This window comes from Chlamydotis macqueenii, chromosome 3 (genome assembly GCF_036417535.1).
Source record: "Chlamydotis macqueenii isolate bChlMac1 chromosome 3, bChlMac1.mat, whole genome shotgun sequence".
Taxonomy (NCBI): domain Eukaryota; kingdom Metazoa; phylum Chordata; class Aves; order Otidiformes; family Otididae; genus Chlamydotis; species Chlamydotis macqueenii.
In genome coordinates, this window is record NC_141558.1 from 86,496,900 (window position 1) to 86,524,747 (window position 27,848).

The 27,848-nt window shown below is 45.0% G+C and overlaps 1 protein-coding gene across 2 annotated transcripts in view; it reads right to left on the reverse strand.

Moving 5' to 3' along the window:
• ZFAND3 (zinc finger AN1-type containing 3) overlaps positions 1-4,658 on the reverse strand; it is a 149,396-nt gene extending 144,738 nt beyond the window's left edge. The window contains exon 1 of one of the 2 annotated variants that reach the window (XM_086743562.1): positions 4,452-4,658. In XM_086743562.1, coding sequence (XP_086599688.1) covers positions 4,452-4,522 — 71 coding nt within the window. In that variant the 5' untranslated portion in view covers positions 4,523-4,658. The remainder of the gene's footprint in view (positions 1-4,451) is intronic. The other variant, XM_086743563.1, reaches the window with a different exon arrangement.
• Between the last annotated feature and the right edge of the window lie 23,190 nt (positions 4,659-27,848).

Consider the following 27,848-nt stretch of genomic DNA (forward strand, 5'->3'; position numbering starts at 1 on the left):
TGATTCACCATTTGATCAAATGTTTAATTTCAGTAAACAAGATTGAGAAAAGAGCCAGATTGGCATGGCAGGGACCTGATGATACATAAGTGACTGGAAAATCCAGACTCAGAAATAAACTCTGGATTGGGCCTGGACAGAATGCTTGGGGCATTATGTCTCATCACACATATGATGCATGCATTGTCAGAGAAAGGCAGAACAAATGGTAACATCCTGCAAAACCCCTGCCGGCATGTTCTCAAACAATATTGCCATCAGTTTTAGCTGACTACAGTACCTTACAGTTGCCAGAAATAAGATGAGATGAAACTAATCATACTGTGTTTTCAATCAACTTCCTGCTGGCTGCCACCATTTCAAGAATGGAATTCATTTGTTTTACGTGCATTAACATATTTCCTTCTCTCTGGTTCTAAGGCACTGAATGCAACGGTATGGTGTCAGTCTGGGCCATAAGAAAAATAAGCAGCAGCCACTACAGTATAAACAGAATTATAAAAGTATTACCCTTTCTGACATACTCCTTCACAGTATATGCTTCTACCAGCCAAGGAGTATTTTAGCTTACAAGTTTTCATCTATGCATGTAACTGTTTAATAGTAAAAGCCCCAATCCTTTGATGATCTATATACAAGTGAAACCTTCATTGAGTCCTTTAAAAGCCAATGGGGAACTGCCAACATGTAGTTCATTAAAGGATTATGCCTCATCTCTAATAATCAAAAAGGCTTAATTGGAATATATACATATATTTTCATGTATTTATTAACTTAGAGCTGAAGATTTTATACATGCCATAAAGCAAAACAGGTTTCTGAAATCCACTAATCTAAGGGGAAAAAAAAGAAAAGAAAAAAAAAAACCAAAACCAAAAACATTACATGGTCTATTAATCAGGAAAAGAAGAATTTTTCCAGATCATGAGAAGTTAACCACAGCATAAACCCTAGATGAAGTAACCTAAAAAAAACCAACTTGCATACTGCACCCTTTCCAACCTTTGTACACTAAGATTCTTCCAATAAAAAGCCAGATAGTTGCAACTGACCAAAGTTTAAGACATAAAAATAGGAAGGGGAGCAAGATATTTCCAAACAATAAGTTGTGTGAATTTTTCATAAATAACATGAATACAGATGAGCTCTCTCAATTGAGATTATCTGGGTAACTGAAATGATTTTGTAAAATATAAATATCATCTCAATGCTCCATTTGAACTCAAACAGAAATGACAGACTGGACGCTCTAAAAAGAAGGGCAAGCCTGCAGAAGACTGAAGGATGGAGTCTGTGATCTTCAAAAAAGGTAAGCAACATTAGCCATTGACCTTAAACAGATGTTTCAGAAGTTCTGAACAGTCTCGCTCAAGTCCCTTCTTTCAGCTATTCATTTTTCAGTCTCTTAGATCTTGAAACATCAAGAGTTTAGTCATTTTCCTGTCACTAGAGATTCTTACAACCTACAAGATGTGAATTTCTAATATAAACCCAAGCATTTTAAAAGAAGAACCCATCCAACTTTAATGCAATAGTAGATACTAGTCTTCTCCTGTAATCTCTTTGCATGCCGCCACCATCAACATGCATCTCAGGAACTACTTCTATCACTGTCCACCACCAAGAAAATTTTAGCCCAGAGCCCCACAGCTTACTTCAATTTTAATGCTTCTTTGAGTATTTTCCTTAACGCTTCCTATCTTTGTGGACTACTGCAGAAAGCATCCATCTTACTGCAAATAATCCTGACTAAGCATTACATAAAATCAATCAAAACTAAAGTCACCATCTTTTATACCTGACAAAATCTAGACCCTAATGTCTGATGCACAGACACTGAATTATTCTCATGGTTCGGGCTCACTCAAGAAAAACCACAAAAGGATTCTGAACCATTGGACTGATGAAGACTGGGAAACATAAAGCATTATATATAATATATATTATATTCCTCTACATTACTTTATTTACAAATTTCATGGAAACTACTACATGAAATTACAAGTTTCAGAACTTTTCATAGCCTTAAATGTCCTGAAGATAAAGGGCAAATACAGCCTTGTTATTCCAAACTGTGACTTGACAGATACAGAAAAGTGACATGAAAGTCACAGATAAGACTCTGTCTTAAGACATGTTGCTGATAATAACCCTAGCTGACATCTAGAGCAGCAGAATTCCAACTTCAGATGCATACAAGTCTTTTTGCTATCATGACTTACATTCTCCAAAAAGCTGGCATAAAACTGTGACCCCTTAAGTACTCCTGCCAACGCAACTTCACTAGAAGGGCATGTCTGTGCAGATTTACCAGCTGATCTTGTCAACCACTACCAAGACCTAGGTAAATAAGGCCAAGACAATACTTCAGTTTCTTCAGGACTGAGAAGTACAACAAACCATTAAACTCTGGAGCACAGTTTCAGCTTTTGTCGGGTTTTGTTGTTTTTTTTTTTTAAAGTGAAAAAAATAGATAAGTATTTTGCCACTGTGTATCATAATGTACCTGGCAGATACTTAAAGGAACTGAAAACCAGATTAATTTATTCACTGTGTTGGTGGAGAAAGTGAGCTTTTTTTCCCCCAGAGTGCTATCTTTCAAAAATATCTTACAAAAACCATTACTGCATGGATGACATCCTAAGGAAAAAAATGGCAAAAAAAATACCATTTGGATAGCTCCTTGTGCAAGGGAAATGTATGTTAAAAAAAAACCAAACAAACAAAAAACTAGCGGCTTTAAAGGTAATGTGTTTTCTTGAGAGCCTCCTTTCACCATTAAGCAGATCCTTGAACACGAAGCACCAGATTTTCTTCTCATTATCACAACATGCTGAACTAGCCAAGAAGTTGAGCCCAAGGAAAAAGTTCACTTCCAACTTTCTGCAACTCTCCTTTCACATCCGTATCATGTTCCAGAAGTCAATACGCTACCTTAGAGATAGCAGCAACTTGCTTTCCACTACGTTACAGAAAACATCAGGCCCAAATATGGGAGCCTAACAAAACAAAAATAAACAAAAGAATTTACTGTGCATTTCAAATCTGTCTTGCAAGATCACTCCCAGCAGGGCCATGGAATTTGTTGCATTTCAGGCTTCTATCATAACTCAAAAATGGGATTTCATTTTAAATCTTGCCACTCCAATAAACCAACCAAATGTACAGTGACATCAGTATATCATTCTTATTGCATGTCTTTTCTCTCAGCCTCCACTTCCCCAGAGTACCTTAAATTGTATGATATAAATCCCAAGAAAGTACAGTCAGAGACAAGTGTAAATCTCAGGTGGGCCCTCAAAAGTCTATTTAGTCACATATTCTTTCAACTTTCCATAAATAAGAACATTAGGGACTAAATGTTTCTGTGATATACATTAAAGACACTTTATGATCAAGTGTATCTGTCGCTATACCATCTGCCATGACACATCTGATTTAAAAAAAAAAAAAAAAAACAGCAATGGAAAAATCTTTAACAGACATGACCCTAGAGGTGATAGGAGTTTAGCAAGGAACAGGCTTTTTTTTTTTTTTCTTTTCATCTTTGGCAAGCAGCAATGACTCTACTTCCTCGTTTCTAGAAGGGGATGAGCCAACAGCTAACCAGGACATTACCTATTATGAACCTCCCTGCCTTCATAAGGCGGAGAAAAAAGTATATTTTTGTCCTTAGCCTTTTTCCTTCATTAGTTTATGCTGCCCTGCGCTGACCCGTGTGAGTAGCAGGGAGAGCTTCCCTGTCGCCGGGCACAGGGCAGGGACGCGTCTGGGACCCCAACCCGGGGTCTCGCCTTACTCCTCCGCGCCTATGCGGAGCTAAAGGCAGGCCCCGGAGCGCAGCCTGCAGCCCCAGAGGAGGGGCAGCCGCTCCAGGAAACCCGCCTGCCTAGGGAAGCGCGCAGGCCTCCCCAAGCCGAGCTGCCGGGAGGGCCCCCGCCGAGGGGCCCGAGCAGTGGGGGGAGGCCGCGGGGCCGCCGCTCCCGGCCAGGCCAGGCCAGGCCCCCCCCCCACCCCGCGCCCGGGGGCAACGCAGCCACCCCCCTCCCCCCACGGCCAGGTCACCCGCTTCCTCTCAGCCAGGAGCCACCGCCCCCTCCCGCCCGGCCCCCCCGCGACGCGGCGCACCCCGCCCCACGCCGGGAGGCAGGCGGCCGCCCCTCTCCCCGAGCAGGCACCCCCTGCGGCCCGCCCGGCAGCGGCCAGCAGCCGCCCCCGCCCCGGGGGGGGGGAGCTGCGGGCTGGGCCCCCGTGACAGGCCCGAGCCCAGGGCTACGACCTGGCCCGGCGCCCCGCCAGCCAGGCCCGGGCCCTGCCCCCGCCCGGCCGCAGCCCCCCGCCGCCTCGCCCTTCGCCTCGCCGCCCGCCTCCCTCCTCCTCCTCCTTCCCGCGCCGGACCAGGCCGGGCCGGCTCCAGCCCAGCCCCCTCCTCGCCCGCGGGCCTCGCTTACCCCCAGAAGCCGCAGGGGCAGCGCGGTGGCAGGCTGGGCGCCTTGCTGCGCTCGCTGCCGGCGTCTCCCATGGCGGGGCCGGTGCGCGGGGCGGCGGCAGCGGCGGCGGGCGGGGGGGCGCGGGGCTCCCAGCCGGGATTCCAGGCCGGTCAGCTGGAGCCGGGCGCGACCACTGGGGAGGCGGCGGAGGGGAGGGCGCAGGAGGGGGGCGGCCGCGCCCTACCGGCCGGGGCCGCAGGGGAGCGAGGACGCGGCAAGGAGTTCTCTGCGCCGGCCCCTCCCGCCCGCCGGTTTCTGTGGAGACCCCGCTGTCGCGGAGGGGCGCGCCCGCCCTCCCCCACCGCTCGGCCTCTGGCTCAACAATGCGCACCCCCCCCTCCCCGCCTTCGGCGCCTGGCTTCCCCCTGTCCTGAGCGGGATGGTTTCGGCAAGCCACCGGATCAGCTGGGAGTGGCATATACCATAGCGCATTCCCGGGGGGAGTTGGGTTAGATCAAGGGCGGGAACTAGGAGAGAAACAAGTTTGGAAGGCACCCATAAACTCAAGAGGGGAACAAACGTTTCTGTGAGGAGGCTGAAGGAGGGGCTGAGACCTAGAGAGCTACCTGGAGCTGCCACCCTCTTTTGGCTCTACCCACACGTTAGGCACACAGTGGTACAGCCAGGGAAGACCGGGGGAGGGGGGGGGGTACCGGTGTTGGCCGCGCATGCGCAGAGGGCCTTCAACGCGGAAGTTGGTCGGTGGCGAGAGAGTCCCCGGGGGCTGGTCCCGGGCCGGGTGGGCCCGCACACCCCCCGCTCCCCCTCCCCCAGCTTCCCAGGCTGCGACCTGTCCGAGCCGCCGCGGCTGGAGCCTAGGCTCTCGACCGGAAGCTGCCTCGCCGAGAGGGGCTGGTCGCTGCCAACCCGGTGTGCCGGGGGTGGGCCGCCTGTACGCACTGGGGGTTCTCCCTGCCGGGTGGCTGCCCTTGGGGGACCCCGGAGGGGAGAGAGGAGGGCCTCGCCGCCCGTGGGCTCCGTTTTTTTCCGTACCAGGCCTCTCCGCTGTGAGCTGGGAGGGAGGCCTGGAGGGTGGGGAGGGCCCAGAGAGCGATGCTCCATCTTCTGTTTCCTATTTATTCTGCAGGTGTTTGTCCTCGATTTCCCTCAGTACGAAATAAAGTCGGTTTAGGTGTCTGAAGCGCGTGGGGATTTCTTTGCCTGTGCTAAACAACACTCACTGCCTGAGGACAGTAAACTGAGGGCTGGCTGTAGCCGGGAGAATGGGGGCCACCCTGGCCCTCGTGTTTTGGCCCCAGAGAAAGGGACCTGCAAGAGGTGAGGTATGGCAAGCAGGGAAGCTACGGTTACAGCCGGTTAACGGCTGCCGGTCTTTCCCAGACAAGAAAGGAGAGAGGAGTTTCCAGCATCGACTGGAGGGCTGGGTAATGGGGATTGTGCTTCTGGGACGGGTTTAGCAAATGGCCTTGAGCAAGTTACAGTTTTGCTTTCGTCTGTGAAGTGGAAATACTGCTGACCCCCCACTAGAAGTTGCTTTTTGATCTGAGTGAAAAATGCGATGTGGAAAAATACTGGTGTGGCAATAATGAAGGTGGAGCTTTGATATATTTCTGAGGTTCTGTTACCCATCTTACACTTTGAATTCTGCTTTGCACTTAAAGCCAAGGTTATTTAACATTTAAAATAATACACATCCATGGAGTATGTAGGTCTTTGTGAACAACTAATTAATTCTGCGAACGACCTTTTGACTTGAATATTAACCTTCTTAAAGAATTTTACATCAAATTAATTCATGGCAGAAAAAAAAAGTAGGAATATATAGACACTCATGCTTAAAACTTTTTAATAAAAACTTGTAATTTAATTGAAATAATGTAAACAGACCTCTTTTGAAGATACTGCTTTATGACAGAGTTTACTAATAATGGTTGTTTTATCTAACCATTGAGTCTGGAGTTTCCTGACTCCCTGTTGATGCATCAAGCAGGCCATTAATGCTTCAGTAGCTCAAGCAGTCGCTGCTCTTCCTCAGCAGCAACTTTGAATGCAATAACATTACAGAGTGTGAGGCCGATGTGGTACGATGGAGACAGGACATGTGTTGGGAGTTTTCATTGACAGATTAACTAGTCCAATTGCCAGTCCTCCTTAAAGTGTCTGTGGCTGCATACCACCCTGGGCACTGCAGCATGAGAGCTTCCTCTTGGCACGGCTTCCTGAGGAGCCTAGCTGCTGAGGCAGCACTGCTGAGTGCACCAAGAGATGTGAGTACTTGAAGAAAATAGCCCTAGCTTCATTAACTCAGTTCTTTAAGCCAGTAAGTCAACTGAAAATTAAAATTGTCTCTTATGTGCTGGCTACCTGTACTACTATGGGAGGCTGTAAACACCCCTCAGCTAAGCAGTACATTCTGTCTTTTTAAAGATGATTTGAGAGTTAGTTTGTACGTCCCTTTTGCTGTTAAGGTGAGTTCATACTGAGTTAGCTTTCAAGTAGTAGAAATGTCGTGGAGAAGTATTCTCTGCTCACTACTCTTGTGTCATGTCAAATAAACCTTTCTTGATTTTGTAAAGTTATGTTGGGATATTATCAAAATTCCGTTTTTCTGAGCAATTCAGGATTTAAAAAACCCTACAGTTGTGTGGTAATTCACTCCAAAGTTAACATGCATTAGGTCAGGGGGGAAACCTACTTACTGACAGGAAAGTAACTTGAAAACCAGTAGTGCCAGAAGAGGACTAGCAAGCAACAGTTTAACTATATGACAACAGAACACCTGATGGGATTTTATGTTCTGCATATCCAAATGCATGAAATAGATGGGGAAGGTGGTAATCCTTCTAATGGGACTCTAGTGGACCTGCAGCTCTTCTCCAGGCATTTTTTTACAGAGAGACAAATCAGAGAGAATGAAGAGAAATGCAACCAAAATACAACCTGCAGACATTGAAATACTTTAAAAATCTAACATTTACAGTTTGTCCAGGGAATGATTGCATCTGAGGAGACACCATAACCATATATTTGTGTTTAAAATTATGAACAAAAATGGAAAGTATTTGCCAGCAGGAGACACAGAGTTTAGTAAAAGCTGTAAAAGAGATGTCTCTAAGGGCAGAAATGCTTAGGACATATTTAGGAAATGTTCTCATGGTGAAGTCTGATTTTTTTACCCCTCACTGAGGTTCTTCTGGCTCGTTCTCAGTGGGGCCTCGCTGCAGGACTGAATGAGGTTACAGGCCTCACAGGATCAGGAGGCAGAACTCCACCAGATTTAGAAGCCACAATTAAATATCATTGTTTCTCAAGTGCTCCTTCCCTGCCCCCCCCCCCCCCAGATATACTAGAAAAGATTGTACCTGTATATAATCAGAACATTTGGGGGTTGTTTATTTTAGTATAAACATGATTGCCCAATTGAGATACACGTGCACAACCGTAAAGTGGAGCAGGTGAAAAATGTCACAAGTATTGTACATCTTCCTTCTTGAGATCTAAATTACCACAAAATGATACAAGTGATTCACATGGTGCCAATCTGTTAGAGAGACTCTTGAACTGATTGAAATAATCACCACTTTTTATTCCTCTCCAGTAGGCAGATACTCCTAGCGAGATCTTTTCTGTTGGAAGATCATTCTTGTTGAACCCTGTATTGAGGTTAAAAAATAAAATGAGCACGTGGGAAAGGCCAGTGGAGGGGACATGCCAGAGCTATAGTCATAGCTAACGGTAAAGGTGAACGATTACAATGATTCAATAGAGCCCTGGGGCGTAGGCTACAGACCATGAAGACATTAACCTGCAGCAAGTCAGCAACACAGATGTGACCCTGGAAAAGGCGACTGAGCTGTGCCCAGGACTGGCTGAATCGGGACCAAGGTTGCCAGGCTTTCAAATGCCTGCTGTTCGATGCACAGCTCGTCTCATTTTCTACATTTGAAAAAAATGTCTTGATTTTGGTATGCACGTGGCACAGCAGGCTGTGATCCAGCTGAATGCCTCAAGATTTGCGTATTCATTTACAGTTAGGTGTCAGTGCAAGCAGTCTGAAGAGAGAACTGCCTGCACCTTAGCCTCTGGCTTAGGCCTAGATCAATCCAACTCCAGTTTTCTTTCCTGCTTGATGGAAGTGTACGGATTAAAGAAGGCAAGCTGAGTTCATCTTGGCTCTCAACACTGGTTGTGTTGACAAAGCAAAAAAAAAATTAACCAGCTGTGAATTATCAACTTATGAGTCATGTAGACTGGAAGGGTTTCATAGCTGTGTCTTTTTAAAACATGAAACGTAAGTTTGAAAACTAAAGGACAAGTTTAAATAGTTAACAGCACAGAATTTGGAGTCAGGACTTTGACATTCTTCTGGTTATTTTAAGTCTGTGCCTCAGTTTCATTTTCTGAAATGGAAACAATCATCTCATGGACAGTCTGGTAAATGAATCTTTATTGGATGGCATTTTTAGAAATGAGGAATTGCTATTGTTATTATTACTGTGACTAAGAGAGTGCCATTTCTTTGCAATTAATGGCTGGATGGAGGGTCCAAGGTGAAAGAGAAAACTCTTAACACAGGCAGTTGCAATTTGCATGGATATGACTAATCCAGAGGCAATTATTATTAATAATACTTTTATTTATGTCACACATGTATTAATTCCCCTTCCTGCCCCTTATATAATCCAGGGCACTTTGAGAAAGGCATGAATGCAAAAAATAGAGTGCAATTAAACAAACATTTTAAGCTAGTCTAAAAATGCCACCTAAAATACTTAAAATTTAAAAAAAAAAATCAAAATGTTAAGCATGATTTAATAAAAGCAGAGAGGATGCCTAGAAAACAAAAGTGGGTAGTGACCACACACAGGTGTGACAGTGACTAATACTGAAATCACTCACAGAAAAATAAACCTGCAGATGTTCTATATAAGTCAGGATTTTTATTATTATTTTAAACTATGAGGCTTATGAATGTGTAATGATGATCACATTGTGCTAGGCATTTCCTGGTGATGGACAGCAGAGTCAGCAAAGACCATTCTTAGCCTTTGAAAGCTCTTCTTAGCAAATGATCTCTGAGCAATTTTTTTCTTAAAAAAAAAGGTAAGCATTGTTACAGCAATTTTACCAGGAGGAAAGCAGCCTTGGAAAGTGAAACAAGCTGCCCAGGGTCACACAAGACGGCACCTGCAGATCTAGTAATAGCATTCGTGTCGCTCAACTCCCGATATAGCAACCAATGCAGTCTGTGCCCTCTTCAGAGCTCGTGCCTTGGGTGCTCCTTTAGCAACCCCCAAGACCTGCCTCCTCTGCCCTGGGGTCCAGGTTCACTTAATGCTGGCGTCCCAAATTGTCTTTGACGTGACTACTCGGTTTATAAGTTAAAGAGTTAAAAATAAATAAAGCACTATACATGTCCTTCCATTTAAAAAAGGACCCTAGGCCAAAAGAATATGGTTAAATTGAAAGGTAAAAGATCAATGATATTTATGTATTTTGTCTGTTTTCTTTACCTGGCTTCTCTTCAGCATTTTTGTAATGCCTAGTGCAAGTGGACCTTGTCTGCACCTAGGTCTTCTGGGTCCTACTGCAGCACAGATAAACAAGCATAATAAAACCCTCATCTTGTATAAATATAAAGCAGCCCAACCTTCATTAGACTGGAAAGTGCCTGCCCCTGGCAATCTATTTAAATATAAGCTATTTCTGCTTTTTCCTCCACTGCTCTGAAGATGTCAGACTGGGGACTCGGGCAGCTGGATGTATTTGCAGGCACCTCAATAGGTTTATCAGATTTCTGACTTCTGACCTGGAGTTTCTGAGCACGGCTGAGATGAGTGGTAATTCCCTCATAAACATGCCAGTGTCAGGGAGGCTTAATTGCTCAGCGGCATGAGAAAGTGTTCTGGAGTTCAATGACAAAAGGTCTGAAGAGAATGGGAAATACGGGAGCCTTCCCTTCTCCCTTACTGCCCCTGCCTGCTCCCCTCCCAACATTGAGCTTTTCCAGGGCTCTGGCACCAACGTTAGCGGAGTAAAGCCTGATCTTGCTGTTTATGGTATCCGTGTCATCACAGCAAGATCAGAAGTCGGAAGTCGTAAGTGCAGCCTGGGTAATTTTGTAAACAGCAGCAGCACCAATTTCTTTTACATCAAGTTTTTTTTTTAAAAAAAAAAGACATTGCCACTGGAAATGAAGAGCAGCTGTTTCAAATTTGTCTGACGCTGTTATAAAACAAGTTTAAAGTGTTAACAGTTGTACCCATGGCACTGTTTCCCCTGCTGTGTGCACACTGACGGCTTCCCTTTGTGCCGTACAACTGAGCTGCCACATCTGCACTCAGTCCCCTTGCCTTTCAGATCAGCTCCTCTGAGAAACGTTTCCCCAGCTGTTGGCTGCAAATGGCTGGGCAGACTCCGGGTGGGCTTGCAGGCTGGTGGCCAGGGATGCTGTGCGGTCAACCCCAACTGTCACACTACACAGGAGTGTCTGCTGGGCTGACCAGTGCTTGCGGTGGTCCTCAAACCTGCTGCCCCACATAGTTAAATCTGTGCCTTCTTCTGGCTGGGAACCCCAATGTTTCCCACTCTGCCTGTTGCATCAAGGTGATGGAAGGAGGTAGTGGCCTGGAGCAGCTTGGTCCTCCCCAGGCCAGGCCTTGGACAGAGGCTGAAGAGGAGGCAGGTCGGTGAGGGGCTGCTGGAGAGTCTGGCTCTGCCTCCTGCAGTGGGCTCTGCTCTCCTTTCCCTGGGTTGGAAATGCTGAGATCTAAAGAAGTTCTTTCACCCCGAGGGGAGAGCTGCAACTCCAGTTTGGAGGAGCTGGGGGATATGCCACAGGGTGGGGAGATGGTGCTCTTTGAAGGTGAGTAAGGAGAATGCTGAGGTTTTGATTTTTTCTTAGAAAAACAGCAGAGGATGTCTGTATCTCCCTCCGTCAAGGTTGCAAAGCAGTTCACTTTAACAGACTAGCGCTGAAGCCAGGATACTCCACGTTGTTTCAGAGTCAGGCAAGAAACTTGAGGAGAACCTAGAGAGCAAAGCAGCAGATAAGGGCAGCAGGCTGTGAAGGAATGGCTTCCAGGGAACTGGGAGAGTTTGGACTGGGAGTCTGGAAGTGAAGCAGTGGTTAGGGAGAAACTTCTTACAAGATTCCAGCTGTGGGGGGAAACCTTGGCTCAGTTGCAAGAGAAAGAAATTGAGTTGCACAACAACACTGTAGTTGTAGACAAGAGGAGAGCAGACTGGACGAGAGAGAAGCTGCTGCGCCTGAGCTGCATGACCACAGCATGAGCAGCCATGAGACTCCAGCTGCTGGTCCTTGTTTTGTCCCTGCACAACTCTGTTGATGGTGCAGAAAAAGGGATGGACTGTACGGTGTGGGGCTGCTGCTGAGGGGGCTGATGTCCCCTCCTTTTCCCTCCTATAGCAGCAAGCACAGCAAGCCTTGTCTGGATGTCGTTTGGATCCTCCATCCCAGATTGCATAGCACGTAACACAGTCGTTTGGACCCTCCATCCCAGATTGTATAGCGTGTAACACACTCCTCAAGTGCATAGATAGTCCTGGAGCTGCAGTCAGCTCCTGCAAGAGGGAGGACTTCTTATGAGCAGGTGGGAGGGAAAGTGGCTGTGTTTGTGTATGGCAGGGATGTAAAGGCCCTGGAGCGGGGAGCAGAGGTGGAAAGAGCTTCGCTTTGTGAAAGTGCACTCACCCCTCCAGCTTCCCAAACCCATCTTTGACTTCAGCTGTGAGTCTGGCCTATGTGGGCTACAAATGTGTGGAGTCGTAGGACAAATGAGAGTGTGAGTGGAGTAAGAGTCTGGCCAGAAGACCAGTGCGAATACCCACACTCAAGTTCGGAGCTGAGTTGCTGGCACAGGAATGAAACACTGGATGATAGTGTATGTCTAACCCTATCCCATGTAGGAGAGAGAGGATGAGTCACTGTTTGGATTTGCAAATGGTTTTCAGGAATATTATTACATTTTACAGACAACTTTTCAACAGAGGGACAGGTTACAGGGTACATCTTGAAGGCTGCTGACAGGAGGACACAGGAGAAGGTGGAACATGGGGACAGGTCAATGGTTAACAAACTGAAAAGAGTTCAGTGAAATACCACAGGTGGAAACCATAGCAATGGAGAAAAGAGTAACAGGAGGATAGGAGAAGGGAAGGTACCAGCGAGCTCTTGGGAAGCAATACAAAAACTGAGAGACTTCTGAGCAGGGACCCTCAAGCCCTTACTGTCACAATTAGCCTCCTGAAGCTGGTCAGTGTTGCTGGGACTGTCACTTGTGTTGCCTGCTGAGTTTGCTCAGTCCTTTATTACTACCCCCAGCAGTGCTTTCCAGGGATGTGAGAGGTTTAAGGAGGCCAAGGGAAAAGCTGGCACAGTGGCTTTGTCTGTAATAGCATCTATTTCTGAAATGATACAACACTTTCTCCTTAACACCTTGAAATGGGATCTGAGGCAAACTGCTCTGTTTTCCTATTCTGTTATTCATAAAGGCTGGATTAAGACCTTTTTCTAGTCAGTTCTCCAGAGGAGAAAGCTTTCTGCTTTCCTGGTTTAGAATAAAACCTTGAAAAACCCTATCCAGGAATTTCTACCAGCTTTTGAAGGTAGTTTATAGACAACAGCTCTGAGGTGTAAACTGACTGTGCTTCTTGGTGAAGCACCAGCAATTAGTAGGAGGGTCTCCTTGACATGAGCTCATTCACATGTGATCAGGAGGTGAGGCATCCTCCAGACAGTGTGATTGGGAGTAGGTGTTGATAGCCATTACTCATTCTCAGCCATGCCTCCCTGCATTTCTGGGATGGGCACATCACCTCCCTACTTTGGGCCCCAAGAGAAGGCCACACACTGTCACCCTCTGGCTTCTACCCCAGCACCTCCTGGACATGCTGATGTATTGCAGAGAGGGAGATAGCCCAGGAAAAGGGCTACAGCAACCAGGCAAGGGACTCTACGCTGCGTATACTGCAAGCTGTGTATTGCTTTTTTAAAGAAAACCTGACTGCACTGCTGTGGTTCAGTAAGTCAAATGCCGAAATCAAAGCACCTGGCAGCAGGCGGTTTGTACACACTGAGCCGGTGCTGGCGCACACATCTGGTGCGCTGGAGGCACAGCCACGCTGCCTGCAAAGCCCGCTGGATCCAGCTCATATGTACTGCAGCACAGTGCATCTGCACAACATCTATGAGAAGACTGGGAGAGTTCTCCAGCAAGGGGTTCCAAGCCTTGCTAGTTTGCATGCGTGCATGGGCAGCCAGCAAAAGCACTCACCCGCACTGTGGCTGGACCAAAGTGTCAAAGGGGTGACCTGTGTCCTCATGATTGACATTACAGGGTGGCCTCTATGATGAGGGGAGCTGTGATGCTGCATACAGTTGTCAAGGGCAGCGGAGGACACTGCCATTATTTATATGCTTATGAGAGAGTGATGTTTCATTACAAGCTTGGAATACAACTTCCTTATTTTTGCTTCTTTCTCCTACATATATGTACAGATCTACTCTCTGGTCTAACCAATTTCTGTAGGCATAACAAAGTTTTAAAATAACAACTACGATACTGAAAGTCTTCACAGCTGCCAGTAAGCAGTATGCATCGCCAAGAATGAAGCAGAAGTGTGGTGTGAAAGGACCCATGACACCAACTGTTGTTTCACTGGGCTTGTACAATGCCTGGTCTGGTCCTGTGGTGACGGAGGGCGATACAGCAGTGAATAGGGGCTTTTGCCCATGTGAGGGGAATTCATCACCAGCATCACCCACTCTTAGGTGCTTCACAGGATGTGGAGATTGCTTGGTTGCTGCTGTGGGAGGTGGTACTGTCACAAGCACTGTAGCTGGGGTTTTTACTTGATGGACATTTAAACAATGAGCTATTCAAGCTTCTCCTGCTGCTTTTGTCCTGTTCCCTCTCTTTACATCCTGCGTACTCTGTACCTCCCTGTCTCCATTCCCCCTGCTCCTGTCTTCTCTCTCCCTGTCCCTCTCCCCCTCCTGGTACTCAGGCACATGTACAAAGCCACTGGAGTTCCCTTGCTCCTTGCTCCCTCTGAATTCTTCTGCATCTCTCTTCCTGTGTCACACATCTCATGCTGAAAGGTCAGAATGGCTGCCTTAGACATGCTGAGGTGGCAAGTCCTATCAAAACAATGAAAGGGCATATTATTTTTTGTCCAGAGAAAGAAATAAAATCCTGTATTAAGCCCTACAGCATGGCATGGCCAGAAGTTGGTATTTCTACTAGGCATATCTTTATTTAATTGCTTAGCCTGTTCAAAATATATTAGCAGCCTGGTTACCAGCAGCAGCCACACCTATGCTATTGTCATGGTTTCATTAAACAAATTTAGGAAAAAAGGCACAGGAAGTAGCTTGAAATGTTAAGGCAATCAGATATAGGGCCCATTTCCACTGCTGTTCTACTGCTTCTCCAGCCTAGGGAGACACTGAGGATGGCGTTTTCCTGTAGACCCCTAAACAAGAGAGTGGATAACTTTTCCTGGGCTTTTGATAGAAAACCACCTACTTATTCAGAGGGGAGATTTCAGCACCTCTTGACTGGTCATCATATGAATGAACGGGGAGAGCTAGCTGGCAGCTCTTGGACATTTATTCTGCTTATGAATATCACAGCTTGGAGCAAGTCTTTCCTCTGCGAAAAAAAAAAAAAATGGGAAGCATTCAGTCAGGAATAAGGAATAACTGAGGTGAACGCCCAGGTGTTGCTGAACTGAGATACCAGAAGATGGTTAAAAAATTATCTCTTCTCCAGCTTTCTTCATTATTCCCAAACAGCAGGCTGTGAACAAATAACCTCTGGAGACTAGTATTCCTGTCAGCAGTTTCATTCAGTGTAGACCTGGGACTTATAACAGCCCGTGTGGGACAATGCTACACCACGAGTATGGGCACATCTGTCTAACAGTGCGCTGACCTGCTAAAGAAAAACTTATCCACATAGGCCATGGTTCTCCATTTCCTTCTCCATGCTAACAAATGTGGCGATAGCGATCTACATAGCTACAGATCCAGCCCTGCTGCTGCTTCTATTCCAAGCCCATTCCCTAGGAGATCTTTAAAACACAATTATCTCCAGCTCCACTTAATCACACAATCTGTCCCAAGGTCTGCTCCTGCTTTTTTAGTCCTCCTGCTGCCAAGGTCTCTCCCAAGGCACTCTGTTGTCTCTTCTCTTTGACGCCGTATCAACACTTGACCGTGTGCCTTGTCAGCTGCCTTGCTACAGACAACCTTGTGGCCGCTCTTGCTGTTGCAGTACTTTGCCTTGTAAAGCAGATAGTGAGATGGTCTGATTGTTTTAATCTGATGCAGAACATCCATCTGCCCCAGTCTTTTGTTTGCTGGCCTCCTCTTTTGTTTTAGCCCTGGTCACCACACAGTTTCTTGCTTATCCTCCCCCTCCCCAACAAGATGGGGGAGAGAAATTGGGAAGAAAGGAAAACTTGTGGGTTGAGATTAAGACAGTTTACTAGAATAGCAAAGGAAAATGACAATAATAACAAAATATAAGGATATTAAAATATACAAAATGAACAATGTATGATTCCTTACCACCTGATGTCCCAATGACAGATACAGCCCATCCTGAGCAGATATCACAGAAACAAAACCAAGTGGCAAGCAAAGGAGGGAGAGGGAGCCAGCAAGGTAGAGAGAATGATGCCAGCAAGTGAGAAAGATAGATGCCCCCTCCATAGGCAACCCCCACTTACATACTGAGCATGAGGTATATGGCATGGAATACTCTCTTTATCCAGTTTGGGTCAATTATTCTGTCTGTCTTTCTCCCAGCTTCCTGTGCCTACATATTAGTGAGACCTGCAAAGCCAGACAGTGTCCCTGGTCTCATTAGAAACAACTTGTGTCATCAGTGTGTTTATCAACATTCTTCACATCCAAAATCCAAAACACACCATCTACTGAAAGGAAAATTTACTCCATCCCTGCTGAAACCAGAACACCTCCTGTGACTGTTTTAATGTTCTTTTCCCTTCTGTCCCCACTAGCATGCAGGGCTAAGCCCTTGGCACGGTGAGCCGCCCACTCAGGTAGTATCTTTTTAGGCTGTTGAAGAGAGCTGAGCAGGAATGGAGCATGTTGTGATATTTTGTGTTTCAGCTTTGCTAGAAACAAGCAGGTGGCTTCCAGTAAGGTGGAGGAAACGGAGGGGCAGTAGAGAGGCTGGAAAATACAGGCTTAGGAGACATGGTGGGATTGAAGGATTACTAAAATTAAACTCTGCCCTCTAGGTTCCAGCTGTGTCCACTTTGGGTTCAGCTTACACTGAAACCTAGACTCTAATTTATACCCTTGCAAGAGGTTTATGGCTAGGGTTTTTTTTCAGGAGGATGAAAATAAAGTTTGAAGCAAAATGCATGAAGACTGCAGCCATGGGTGAGGCAGTACAAAAATGGAACAGAGACAAACTATCAGTAGCTAGCTGTAGCTTAATTCATAGTTATTTGCTGCAGAATCTCTTGCACCCATGTTTGTCTCATGTGGTCTATTTCTGGAGACGGGCTGTTAGACGTTGGTTAAGCAGGTGGTTTGCCGGTGACTCCCACATTATATATTGATCTGTTCTGCGCTCCCTGTTCCTGACTGGTAACTTTATCAAGGCAGAACTGCCTCGGTGGTTTATGTTTTGACAGCGCCCAGCAGTACTGGGCTCCTGAGTGAAACACGTAAAATTCTCTACATGTATAAAACCACTAAAAACCCAGGCTAAAGTACCCACTTATTAAACTCCCTCTCCTCTCTCTTACCCTCCCATGCAGTGCCAACCCAGGGTAAAACCTAACAAAAAGCTCAGCTCTTCCCCAGAGAATATGTGGGCATCTTTTCTCCTCCCTCAAGCTGCCAAGTGCTAAAGCTGCTTCTCGGTCCCCCACCAAACACCCTGCCTGAGTGGCAGCATCTCTCAGGAAGGGCCACCCCATTAGACATGTCAGTCCTGTAACATATTCTGTGTTATAGGACTGACATAGGACAGCTTTGTCCCTTCTGCTGACTGATCCTGGACTGATTTCCTCCTTTACCGAGTACCAGCATCAGCTTCTTCTTGATTGACTATTTGCCCCAGCTCTGAATGTGATGGCAGAAAAGACAGCGTGCAGCTTTTTGTGCTGCCTGTTTCCCGGCTCATGCGGGCTGGTGCGTGAGCCAAGGGGAGCTCTGCTGTGCTACGTGCCTCCTGTGCCTCTGTGGTGCTTAGGTAGAATAACACATCTCTTTATAATTTTCCCATCCGAATGCTGGAAGGAACTAGCACTAATGCTTCATATTTTGAGGTGTTTAACCCAAAGAAGTACCTTCTTCATTGGATAGCACTGACAGCGGTCCTATATTGTCTTAAAGTGACAGAACTGGGCCTTTGATATCTCTTACCTGGTTTACCCAGCTGGATTCCCCTGAGGCCAAACAACCGGAGAAGAGCCCAAGGGCACTGGTTCAGCATTTTGGTTTCCAGAGTTAGATGCTCTGTCCTTAGGTGTAAAGAAGTCATGCTGCAAATTTGTGGATTAGGTGCAGGGCACTCATTGGTTTCTAGCCAGATAGAACTCAGTCAGAGCTATGTCCCTCCTCACACCTTCAAAAGTCACTCAAAAAAAAAGGATTGTAAATGGGCTTCTTAGGGGGCAGAAGGAGAGAAGGATCTTGGGGAAGGGTGGAGTTCATATATTGGATGATAACAATAGTTTCAATCCCCAGACCAGGTTTGTTTTTTTTTTCCACTGCTTGAGTTTAGTTATAAACTTTCTCTTTCAGAGAAAATCCCTTTTTGCCTTTTTTGTGCATACTTTTTGGTCAGCCATACCCTTTCCTTCCAACAGCTTATTTTACATGTCACTTTTTTCCTGGCAGCAAAATGTCTGAGAATGGTTTGAAAATCAAGGAGGGCAATCTTACAGCAGAGAAATAAAATTGCCTTATTTCCAAGCTCAGTTCTGCATAATATCTATAAGGTGCAGTTACTTATGCTGTCTGAATCAAAATCATTTATTGCCATTATAAAAAAAATATTTTAGGAGTTTCAAATGGGAACTTGTAGCTTCATGCAGTGATTGGTGCTCACAGATTTATGAGACATGTGATAAGTAACTTGAGAATAAGAAGATAGCTGTAATCATTTGAAGACACATTTAACTTTTAAAGATATGGAACCAAAAAGTGTATATTGGTTGTAATGTTCAGAACGCACGTGCCCTATTTCCTGTTGGAAAGTGTGACCTGTCTTGAACTTTACAGCCATGGTTCAGAAGCAGCTTTCATTAGCTCGCACAGATAGCTAAGAAATAGGCTTCCTATTCCATTGAAAAGAGGTAGAATCTCTTACCAGGATCTGTTAAGCTGTGTTAATAAATGTTCTAAACATTTCAGCATCTCCTTGTATTCTTGTTTCAGGTGGTCAGCAAGGTGTTTCCAACTTATTTCATTTGTTGCTGAAAGATTGGATAGCTCAGGAAATACAAGGTTTAGTTGTTCTCCTACTTCTTTGGTTTTAGAAGCATAAAATCCTGTTGTTGAAAGGAAATGGCTGTTACTTTGCACCAGTCAAAGGCTACAATTATTAACATTATAGTACTCTTAATAGCACATATATAACCATTCTTAGGATTAGGACCAAAATGAAAGAGAAGTCATACATGTGACACCTTGGCCTCTTGGAGTTTCAGAACTCCCGGGTTTCTGCTAATAGTAGTGCTATGAATTCATTTGCACAGATAATTTAATCTTTATGTGTCTAGGTTTGCAATAACTATAATGCTTTTGCTACCAGGGAGGCATAACCCGTTAATAGTTGTAGAATGCTTTGAGACCGTTGTATAGAAGTTACTGCATGACAGCTCAAAATTACATAGAGCAAGCCTGACTTCAGACTTCCTGTTGCTTTTCTGGATGACTTATTTTAATTACAGTGGGTTAAGCAGCTGTAAACATGCAATTGTTGCACATTGAACAAAGGTTTTCGTTCCTGGGTTTCCATCCAGGTATGTGGTTGTAAGTTGATCAATGCTGTCTCTGATGATCTCCCCTGGTTTCTCCCCTGCCATCCATTCCAGCAATGATGAATTCACCTCTTGAAATTAATAATGTCAAGCTTGTCAATATTTTAAAACCCAAACTTAATTTTGCTCTCTTGAGCTTTGCCTTTGGTTCGTGAAAGTAGAAGCTTTAAACTCTATTATTTGGGAAGTCTACTGGGATGCCTTGGTGTGGCAGGTGCTATATAAGTTTAGTGCTGCATTGCTATTAAAGTCCATTAAGAAGGATCTTTCTGGGCCTGTCAGCACACTGCAGATTAAAACCAGAAAAATAAAGGCACACTCAACAAATGTTGCTGTAATGGTTCAGATAGCTGCAGAGAGAGGACTTATCTTTGGCTTGTGATCAGTTTACGTCTGGGTTCAATGGAAAGGTTGTTTGGCTTCCTGTATAAGCTCTGAAAAAAAAGAAAATCAATGTGGAGAAGCTTGGATGAGAGCCAGAAGAAATGCTGTACTGAATCCAGAATATAGAAATCCTTCACAGTTTCTATATTCTGCTCCATACAGGCTCTTTATATTCTAGCAAGAACTAAGCTTTACTATCATGACTCCAGTAGCAGTGCAGCGCTTTACAGGATGTGAACAAACTGTCAAATTTTATTTGGTCATTTAAAAACACATATCAAACCTCCCTACCACGATACTGTTGAAAAGGCAAGGTGGGTAAAAGGTGAGAGGAGGAGCCATCAAATGCCTGCAAAAGGTCTGGAAACAAAACATAGGAATAAGCGATCAGTGTCTACGTTGATAAAGATTGCCAGCAAGACACCTCCTTAATCCCTGCTGTGGCCGCTGTTTAACTGTTTGGAAAAGGGAGGGGGAATTGAGGGGTAAGAGGTGGATCTGACAGTGCCACGTCTAGAGGAGAGGGAGCAACGGCAGAGGCAACTCATGGGAGCAGGTGGTGACGGTGGGCCCATTCCCATGCTGGCAGGCATGCGCCTCTAGAAGAGGTAATGGGGAGCACCCAGGCACCTCACTGAGTTTTGCTTGAGATGTAACATCTTGGGAACACAACTGGGGTGCCACAAGGGAGAGCGCAGTGAATTCTCATGCTCAAGGCATAACGGGGTGATCAAATAAGCAGATAATGTCAATCTGCCTAGAGTATGGTGCAAACCAGTCTGCAACCATGGTAATGCCCTTGTTTAAGTCAATGGTGCAATCTTCTTGCCCTGTTCTGGTTTCCTGTTTTGGTAAGGATACTGAATAAGACTCATGAATACAAGTGGCAGAAATTTCAAAACCACATTAATATGGTGTTCAAGTGGGGAAGGTCTGGAAACACCAAAAGCCGTATGTCAGAGAGGAGGTCTCTGACTGGGCTGTGGAAAATGTGGGTGGTAGAAAGAAGGAAAAATAGATGCTCCTATTCATCCTCCCAGACTACAAGGACAAGGGGACAGTCAATGGAAATAAAAGGCAGCAAATATAAAACTGTTAAAAGGAAATACATTTTATACAATGCCTAATTAGCTTATTCCCATAAGATAACATTAAGCTTAAGAGATTAGTAGGATTTAAAAAAAGGATTAGACATTTATATGGATAATGTAATTGGGGATGTTCTCATTAAATAGAATACATCTTTTCTTTTGTTATGAAAGGACATAAACCCCTTGCTTCAGGGCCTAGGCTAGTTGCTAACTGATAAGAATTAAAAAGAAACTTCCCCTGTCGGCAAGTCATTCCCTACTTGTCTTCTGCTAGGTTTTCTGTACTTAATCTGAAGCATTTCAGTAGGCAGTATCACAGCAGGATTATTAAACTATATGGTCCATTTGTTTGGCACGGCACAGCAATTCCATTTCTTCATAATCAGATGTCTCACTGTGACAGATTGCAAAAATCCCAGGGGTCTGAAACAGAATGCCTTTTTTTCTTCTGCTAGCTCTGTAAGGAATTTGACCTGGAGTTCCCACCTATTAGGCACCACCAAATAGGCATCAACGAATCTCGCGTATCTATCCTAACACTGACACCTTCAAACTCTTTTGCAGGGCCTGCATGAGATCAGTTAGAGAGGTGGCAGGACACCAAAGACCCCATAGCCTACAGCTTTTGAGAGGATGTCCTTCTCCCACACATGTGAATGGGATTGTCTCATGGATGCTGCAGGCTGTCAGCAGCTGGAACAAAACACATTCAGGTAAAAATGAAACAATCATAATCAGAAGGAAAAGAATGCTTCAAAACTCTTCCTTTCACTTCCTTTCAGGCAAGACAGGAAAGATGCTGGTAGTAGCCTAGCATTCCCATTTAAAAGCATCAGAAGGCCTTATCTAACCTGGCTAAAATTCAATTGTCTTGCATTTGATTACTGAAACACCCTTCTCTTTGGTCTTGCCAAGTGCAATTTCAGTCTGTGCACATCCCTGCAAAATACTGCTGTAAAGATCATCCTCCTAATCCATCAGCTCGAGGATTTTACACATTCTTTGCTCCTCTCTACTACATCCCTCTTCTTTACCCCATAAAACACAAGCTATTTATCTTTCCTGTCAAGGCCCTTCCCACCCTGCCAAAGAGCTCTCCTTTGCTATGACAGTGTTGTTTCCCTTCTCATCATTCCACCAGTCTCTATTTCTCACTTCTTAACATTTTAATAGAAACACTTCTGTTCTTTTTCCCTTGCTGTTATTGGGAGGAATCTTGGTAAAGAGCAGTGAAAGACCCTCATTGTCTTTCCAAATCTCTGTGTAAAGCCCTCCTTCACTATGCTGCCTATGAAGAGCTTGACAGTGGTTTGGCCACTCCCCATCATACTGACAACAGGAGTCCATTCATCCTATCCACTGGTATGTCTGCCCAGATACATCCACTGCCTTTTAGATATTCACATCTGGAAGGCAGGGATGGTCTTTTGCTTCTGCAGAATGTCTTTACAATAGCTTCTCCATCATTAACTAGAATTTCTAAGGGCCACTGCAAAACAAACATTGATGTTCCTCATTCCTTTTCTGTCCAGGTTCATTTGAGTGGCTCACCTGAGTCCTGATACTTTTGTGCTAGTGAAACACTCAAATTAGCAAATGCTTTCTGAGGAGCTACAGGTGGAAGGTCATCATGCTCTGCAGCTGAGGTCTCTTCTGAAGATGCACGCAGAGCAAAGTGGACTCCAGAGCAGAAGTGTTCAGTGTAGCTCTGCTCTTGGCAATGTTGCTTTTCCCTCATCTGTTAATGAGTCCTGCAAATCCCCCAGTCCAAGAGGGTGTCTTTTGTGTACTAAATGCTGCCATTATTTATAAAGCGCTCTTGTTGAATGTGCTTGAAGTCAGTCCTGCAGGACAGTTTCAGTCAAATTGTGTTCAATTTATTCCAGCTGAATAACTCTGAAATGTAAATAAAATTAAATTAATGGTGCTGTATTTGTGTCCTGTTACAAATGTAATAAGCCTGAAGAAATGCTGAGTGTAAAATCAGATGAAGACTGTAGAATAAAAATCAACCTCTAGAAAAGAGCACAAAATTTGATATCTGGCTTGCAAAAGCAATCAGGGATATATTTAATCAAGAGGGTCTTTTTAATCATATTTGTTCATACTGCTTCTCTGCTTCATTCTAATAAAAGGTAGGAATAACTTGATCTCCTGTGGTAGTTATGTTTGGTTTAACAAACACGCAGAATATCCTGTACCTGTTCCTAGCTAACTGTTTTGGGACTTGCAATGATATTGTTATTAATAATAATCTTACATTTACAGGACACCTTTAATCCCAAAGCACATTGTAAATTGGAGTCGAGGCCCAAAGTGCTTGCTTAGCACTGTAAAAATATGTGTGAGTTCTTCCAGTTATTCAGTCCAGATTTGGTCCTAGAAATTGTAAATATTGATATATACGTGGCAGAATATCTTATCTCTTGAATACCTTCCCAGGAAATTTGCTCCTGAGAAGGTCTAGGATTCCTGCCAGTTAGATGTTTGGATCGTTCCTGGTGCAAACATTACCCAAAACCACTGTGGAAACCCCAGCTTTCACTGCGAGTGCTACAGAACATGCTGCAGGCATACTAACCAGGCACAGTGTCGGGATGTGAAGGTTTCATCTAGAGCCTTAGAGACGGGAAGATATGTGGACTGCAGTTAAGCAACTGGGAATCGCTAGCTGAATTGGCCCTGCTGGGACTCAAGCCCCTGGCTCTGGAGAGCCCCGGTATTTTGAACGCGGCCATCTGTTCAGCTACAAGCTGCTCTGCTTGGAGCTGCCAGCCCAGGGAGTTGTTAGGAGCCCATCCAGCCTCTCACAAACTCATTCCGCATATTTTACAGGAGCATCAAGGGCTTCATGGTGTACAGGCAGAGGAGTCAACGCACTCAGGGAAAGGGTGCGAAAGTATCTGGGGCAGCACAGGTGGAAGGAAGGGGAAAGCGGGGCTGAGCCCACCATCCCATCATGAGGCATGCACGCTGCACTGGGGAGGGGTGATCGACCCCCTCAGAGCCTTTCTTTTTCTCCACTCCTGTGGATTTGTTTCTAAAGGCCCTAAAGCACAGTGTGGTAGAGTTGTTCCCACAGTAAGCAATGCTTCAGAGGTTGGTGGATCTCAGGTCTTCACCAGTTATGGCAATGGCCACCTCTAGGTCTCTTTGGTAAGGTAATAGATATCAGGTTACCACAGAGAAAGTGAGGTTGCCAGTGGACAAGAAACTCTTCTGAACTGTTAACAATATTCAGATATTAAGGACATCTAGTTTCCAAGACCTTTGTGACCTTGAAGTGCTCAAACAGCCTCTTCTGAAAGTCCTGTCAGATGGACTATGAATCCTGGTGTTTGAAGTGATACAGAAAATACTAAGTCAGTGTTGACAGATGTTTAAAAATTGGTGGTTTAATATTCCCTCCCTCCAAAACCCTGCCTAGAAAGCTTCCCAAGTTCATTCAGACTGGAGTAAAATTAATTAAGCTGCAATCATACCTTTCTTTCTATTTCATTTATATTTCATAACTGCCAAGTGCATTTATGTGGCCTCAACAAGAGAGGGCAGAATCAGCACTGTGATAATGGGGTGCGTCTTGGTGAAGGTGCTGGGCTTATGCCAAGACCTTGTTCAGTCCCGAGAGTACCAGCCCAAAGTGCTGAGTTAAGGTATCCTCAATATACCACCCAAGACCCATGGGGGCCGTTTGGTAATCTTTTCTTTTGAATTAAGCAAACAAGCGGTCAGGGGTTAAATAAATTCTTAAGAGGAAGAAGCTCTAACATTCCTTCTGATCCTCCTTTCTTTTGTGGCTCTCTCATACGCACTGCTCACATCCTTCCCTCAGTTATTCGCAGCCACATTATGAATGCTACCTAATGGGCAGCTTATTCTATTTGTGCTTTTGTACTGCCCTCATCTTAGAAACGTGAAACACTTTGAATTCACACAGTGAACTACGGCAAGTCAATGTTCACTTTTCGTAGACTGGATTCATTTAAAAAAAGGCTTATGTGAAAATCTTTGGATGAGCTACGCTGTGTTAACTGTTGTGTGGAGGCATCTATACTTTGAACATTTCTGCCTGGCCTCATGCTGATGTCCCACATGACATTGCTTCATGCCAGGGCTGATTAATCTGCTTACCTGTAGGCTCTCACTGGATCAAGGGTCAAGCTAATGCGGTTCAGCTGATGGTGTGTATACCCCAAAATAGCCTGTGAATTTATACTCTCAAAATCTCGTATACCATGTCATGCCTTGCAACCTCCTTGCCCAGCGTACATGAGAGGTCATCCAGAAGTCGTAGGTCATCATACACCCAGGGAAAGGAGGCTGTTCAGACTCACCTGGAGTGACCTGGAGATATATGAATACATGCTAAAATGAATGAGTGGAGAAGGATCGACTTAGGATATAGCTCATTGCAACAGGGAAGGAATAAAACTCTGGCAAAAATGGGGGAAAAACCCCAAGGCTGCAAACAAGGTCTCTGGCAGTGTTGCATGTAACTATTTCTTCTCCACAGCTTTAGGTCTGATAGTTGGTGCAGAAGGTGGTGTACAAGCTGTGGTCTGTGCTGGTGGCAAAGAGGAGAGTCGTCCTAACTTAGTGAGGGCTATAAGGATGGAAAATTCCTGTATATCCAGGATCTTTTCCCTATGCAAAAAGCCAGAGCAGACAAAGATGCTCCCTAAACAGAGCATGAACTGGCTGTACCATTGCAGTAAGTTCTCAAGATGATGGTAGTAGATTTTATGTTCAGGTGTATCTTGGGGTTATAGAGAGAGGGATGAGGGAAGGCACACGAATGTGTTCTGCAAGCCCTGATGTTATTTTAGGCCAACAAAAGTTAGGCACTTTCTCCAGTCCCTTTGGCTTGTAACTCCCATTTTGATGATATGTTTGCTGAAAGCAAGGGAAGTTTTGTTTGGTGATGATTATTCCCCTAAAATTTGCATAGTAATCGCACACCATCTCTTACTCACCATGCCTGTTCTCCCAACCTTTTACATTTTCATGGTATCCAGGCCAATCACTGCAGCACATAGCTCCACCTTAGTCAAACTAATGACAGTGAAGCACTTTCAGATAGATAAATGCTTAAGGGAGGCATCCAAGTCTACTGATACTTCAGCTAGGGAGAGTTTGGCCAATAAGCAAGACACTTTGCTATTTGGTGGACTCAGCTTTCAGCCCCCATGGCGTTTTATAAGGTACATTTCTCAAAATAAGATATGTGGAAATGGAAGGAGATTAAATACCCTTTGGCTGGTCACAGTCACACTCTTGGCATGAGCTTAGGTCTAGTAAGGTTATTGCAGGACCCTGCTTGGTATTGTCCTTTGAATGTGTCCCCTGGTGAAATAAGGGAGAACAGCAAGCAAAAGCAGTGCCACAGCTTCTCAACAATAGGGCAAGACAAAGCAGGTTCAGAAAGGTTGTTGGTGAAGTGATGCTACACCTGTGAGAGGACTGTTCTGCCACATGAAGCGACCACATCTCCCTTGTCTGTCCCCTGCTCTTCAAATAGTTCCCTTCTCCGCCCTTCAGGGCCATATTCATGCCAGGGTGAACTCCTCCGGTGTAAGGACAGCCTGCCTCAACACACAGGCAGGGCTGTCTGCATTCCCTTCTGATCCCTACTCTTCTCCCAGCTCTTTACTACATGGATTTTTCCTGCCTGACCTCCCAATGCCTCTCATTCCCTCCACCTTTCCAAATTTTCAGGGCTCCTTTGCAATGGGAAACAGTGGGGGAAGCATTTTATTGTTGCTAAGCCTTCCCCTGCCTGGGAAAGAGACTTGGGAATGGTATTCCAAAATAATAATTTTGGAAATGTTGTCATGGCTGCTACGGAGATCCCAGCTGACACAGTAATGACTTAATCAGTTCCACAGTCTCGAAGAAGGGGGAGAGTATCAAGTGCAGAGTGCCAGACTGACCTCCTAAGTAAGAAAGAAAAGGGAAGAGATCAAGTGTTTCACATCGCCTTGATGGTATTGCGGAGGACGAACAAAGGAAAAAAATGAGGAGCAGAAGGGAGCTCTCTGAGCAGAAATACAAGGCAGCTTTTTACTTAAAAGGGGCAGAGGGGGAGACAGAAATGAACAGCAAAAAATGAAAAGCAACAACAGCAACAAAGAAAAAAGCCTGCAGAAGATGTTTCTGGAGTGAAGGCAGAAGCAGAGGGCTGGTGGAGGATGTGCTTGTGGCTTGTTCCTGTGCAGTAGGTCAACCCCAGCCAGTTGTGCTCTGGAGCCCAGAGGGACAAGTGCTTATTATGGACTTGCCGAAACACAAGCCAGAAGCTCTTTCCTTCCTATTGCAAAAGCTAGGGCAACAAAATCAGCAGATGCCCTGTGACTCCCACACTTGTTGTCAGGCAAGGGCATCAGGCAATTGCCATGTTTGTACCCACCTGGAGCACTGCAGCCTTACCGCCTGCGCCCAGCAGCCACTCCACTCTTTTATGTCGCAGGTTTCATTGACAATATTTCACAGATTGTTCTGTGGATGAGACTGTGCCTTGCTTGATGGAAAATTTTGCCTGGATTTGTCTTATGGGAGGTTTTACTACTTGCATTATTTGATTTTCAGTAAAGGCTATTTTTGACAAAAATGTTAAAGTTTCATAAATTTATATGCTATCTCATAAACACCGTAAAATGCCTTTTTGACAAATCTAATAAACATAACAAAATGCCCTTTCAATAAAACTGCTGAAATCTTGCCAGGCTGCATAATAAAGTTGCATTTCAGCATGGTTAGCACCTAGGTTTAAAGAAGGAGTGCAAAACCACCCTCACCTTTGAGCCACAACTTGTTTCAGTTTGCTGACCTTAACGTGTTCAACGACCCTGCACTTCACCTTTCTACCAGC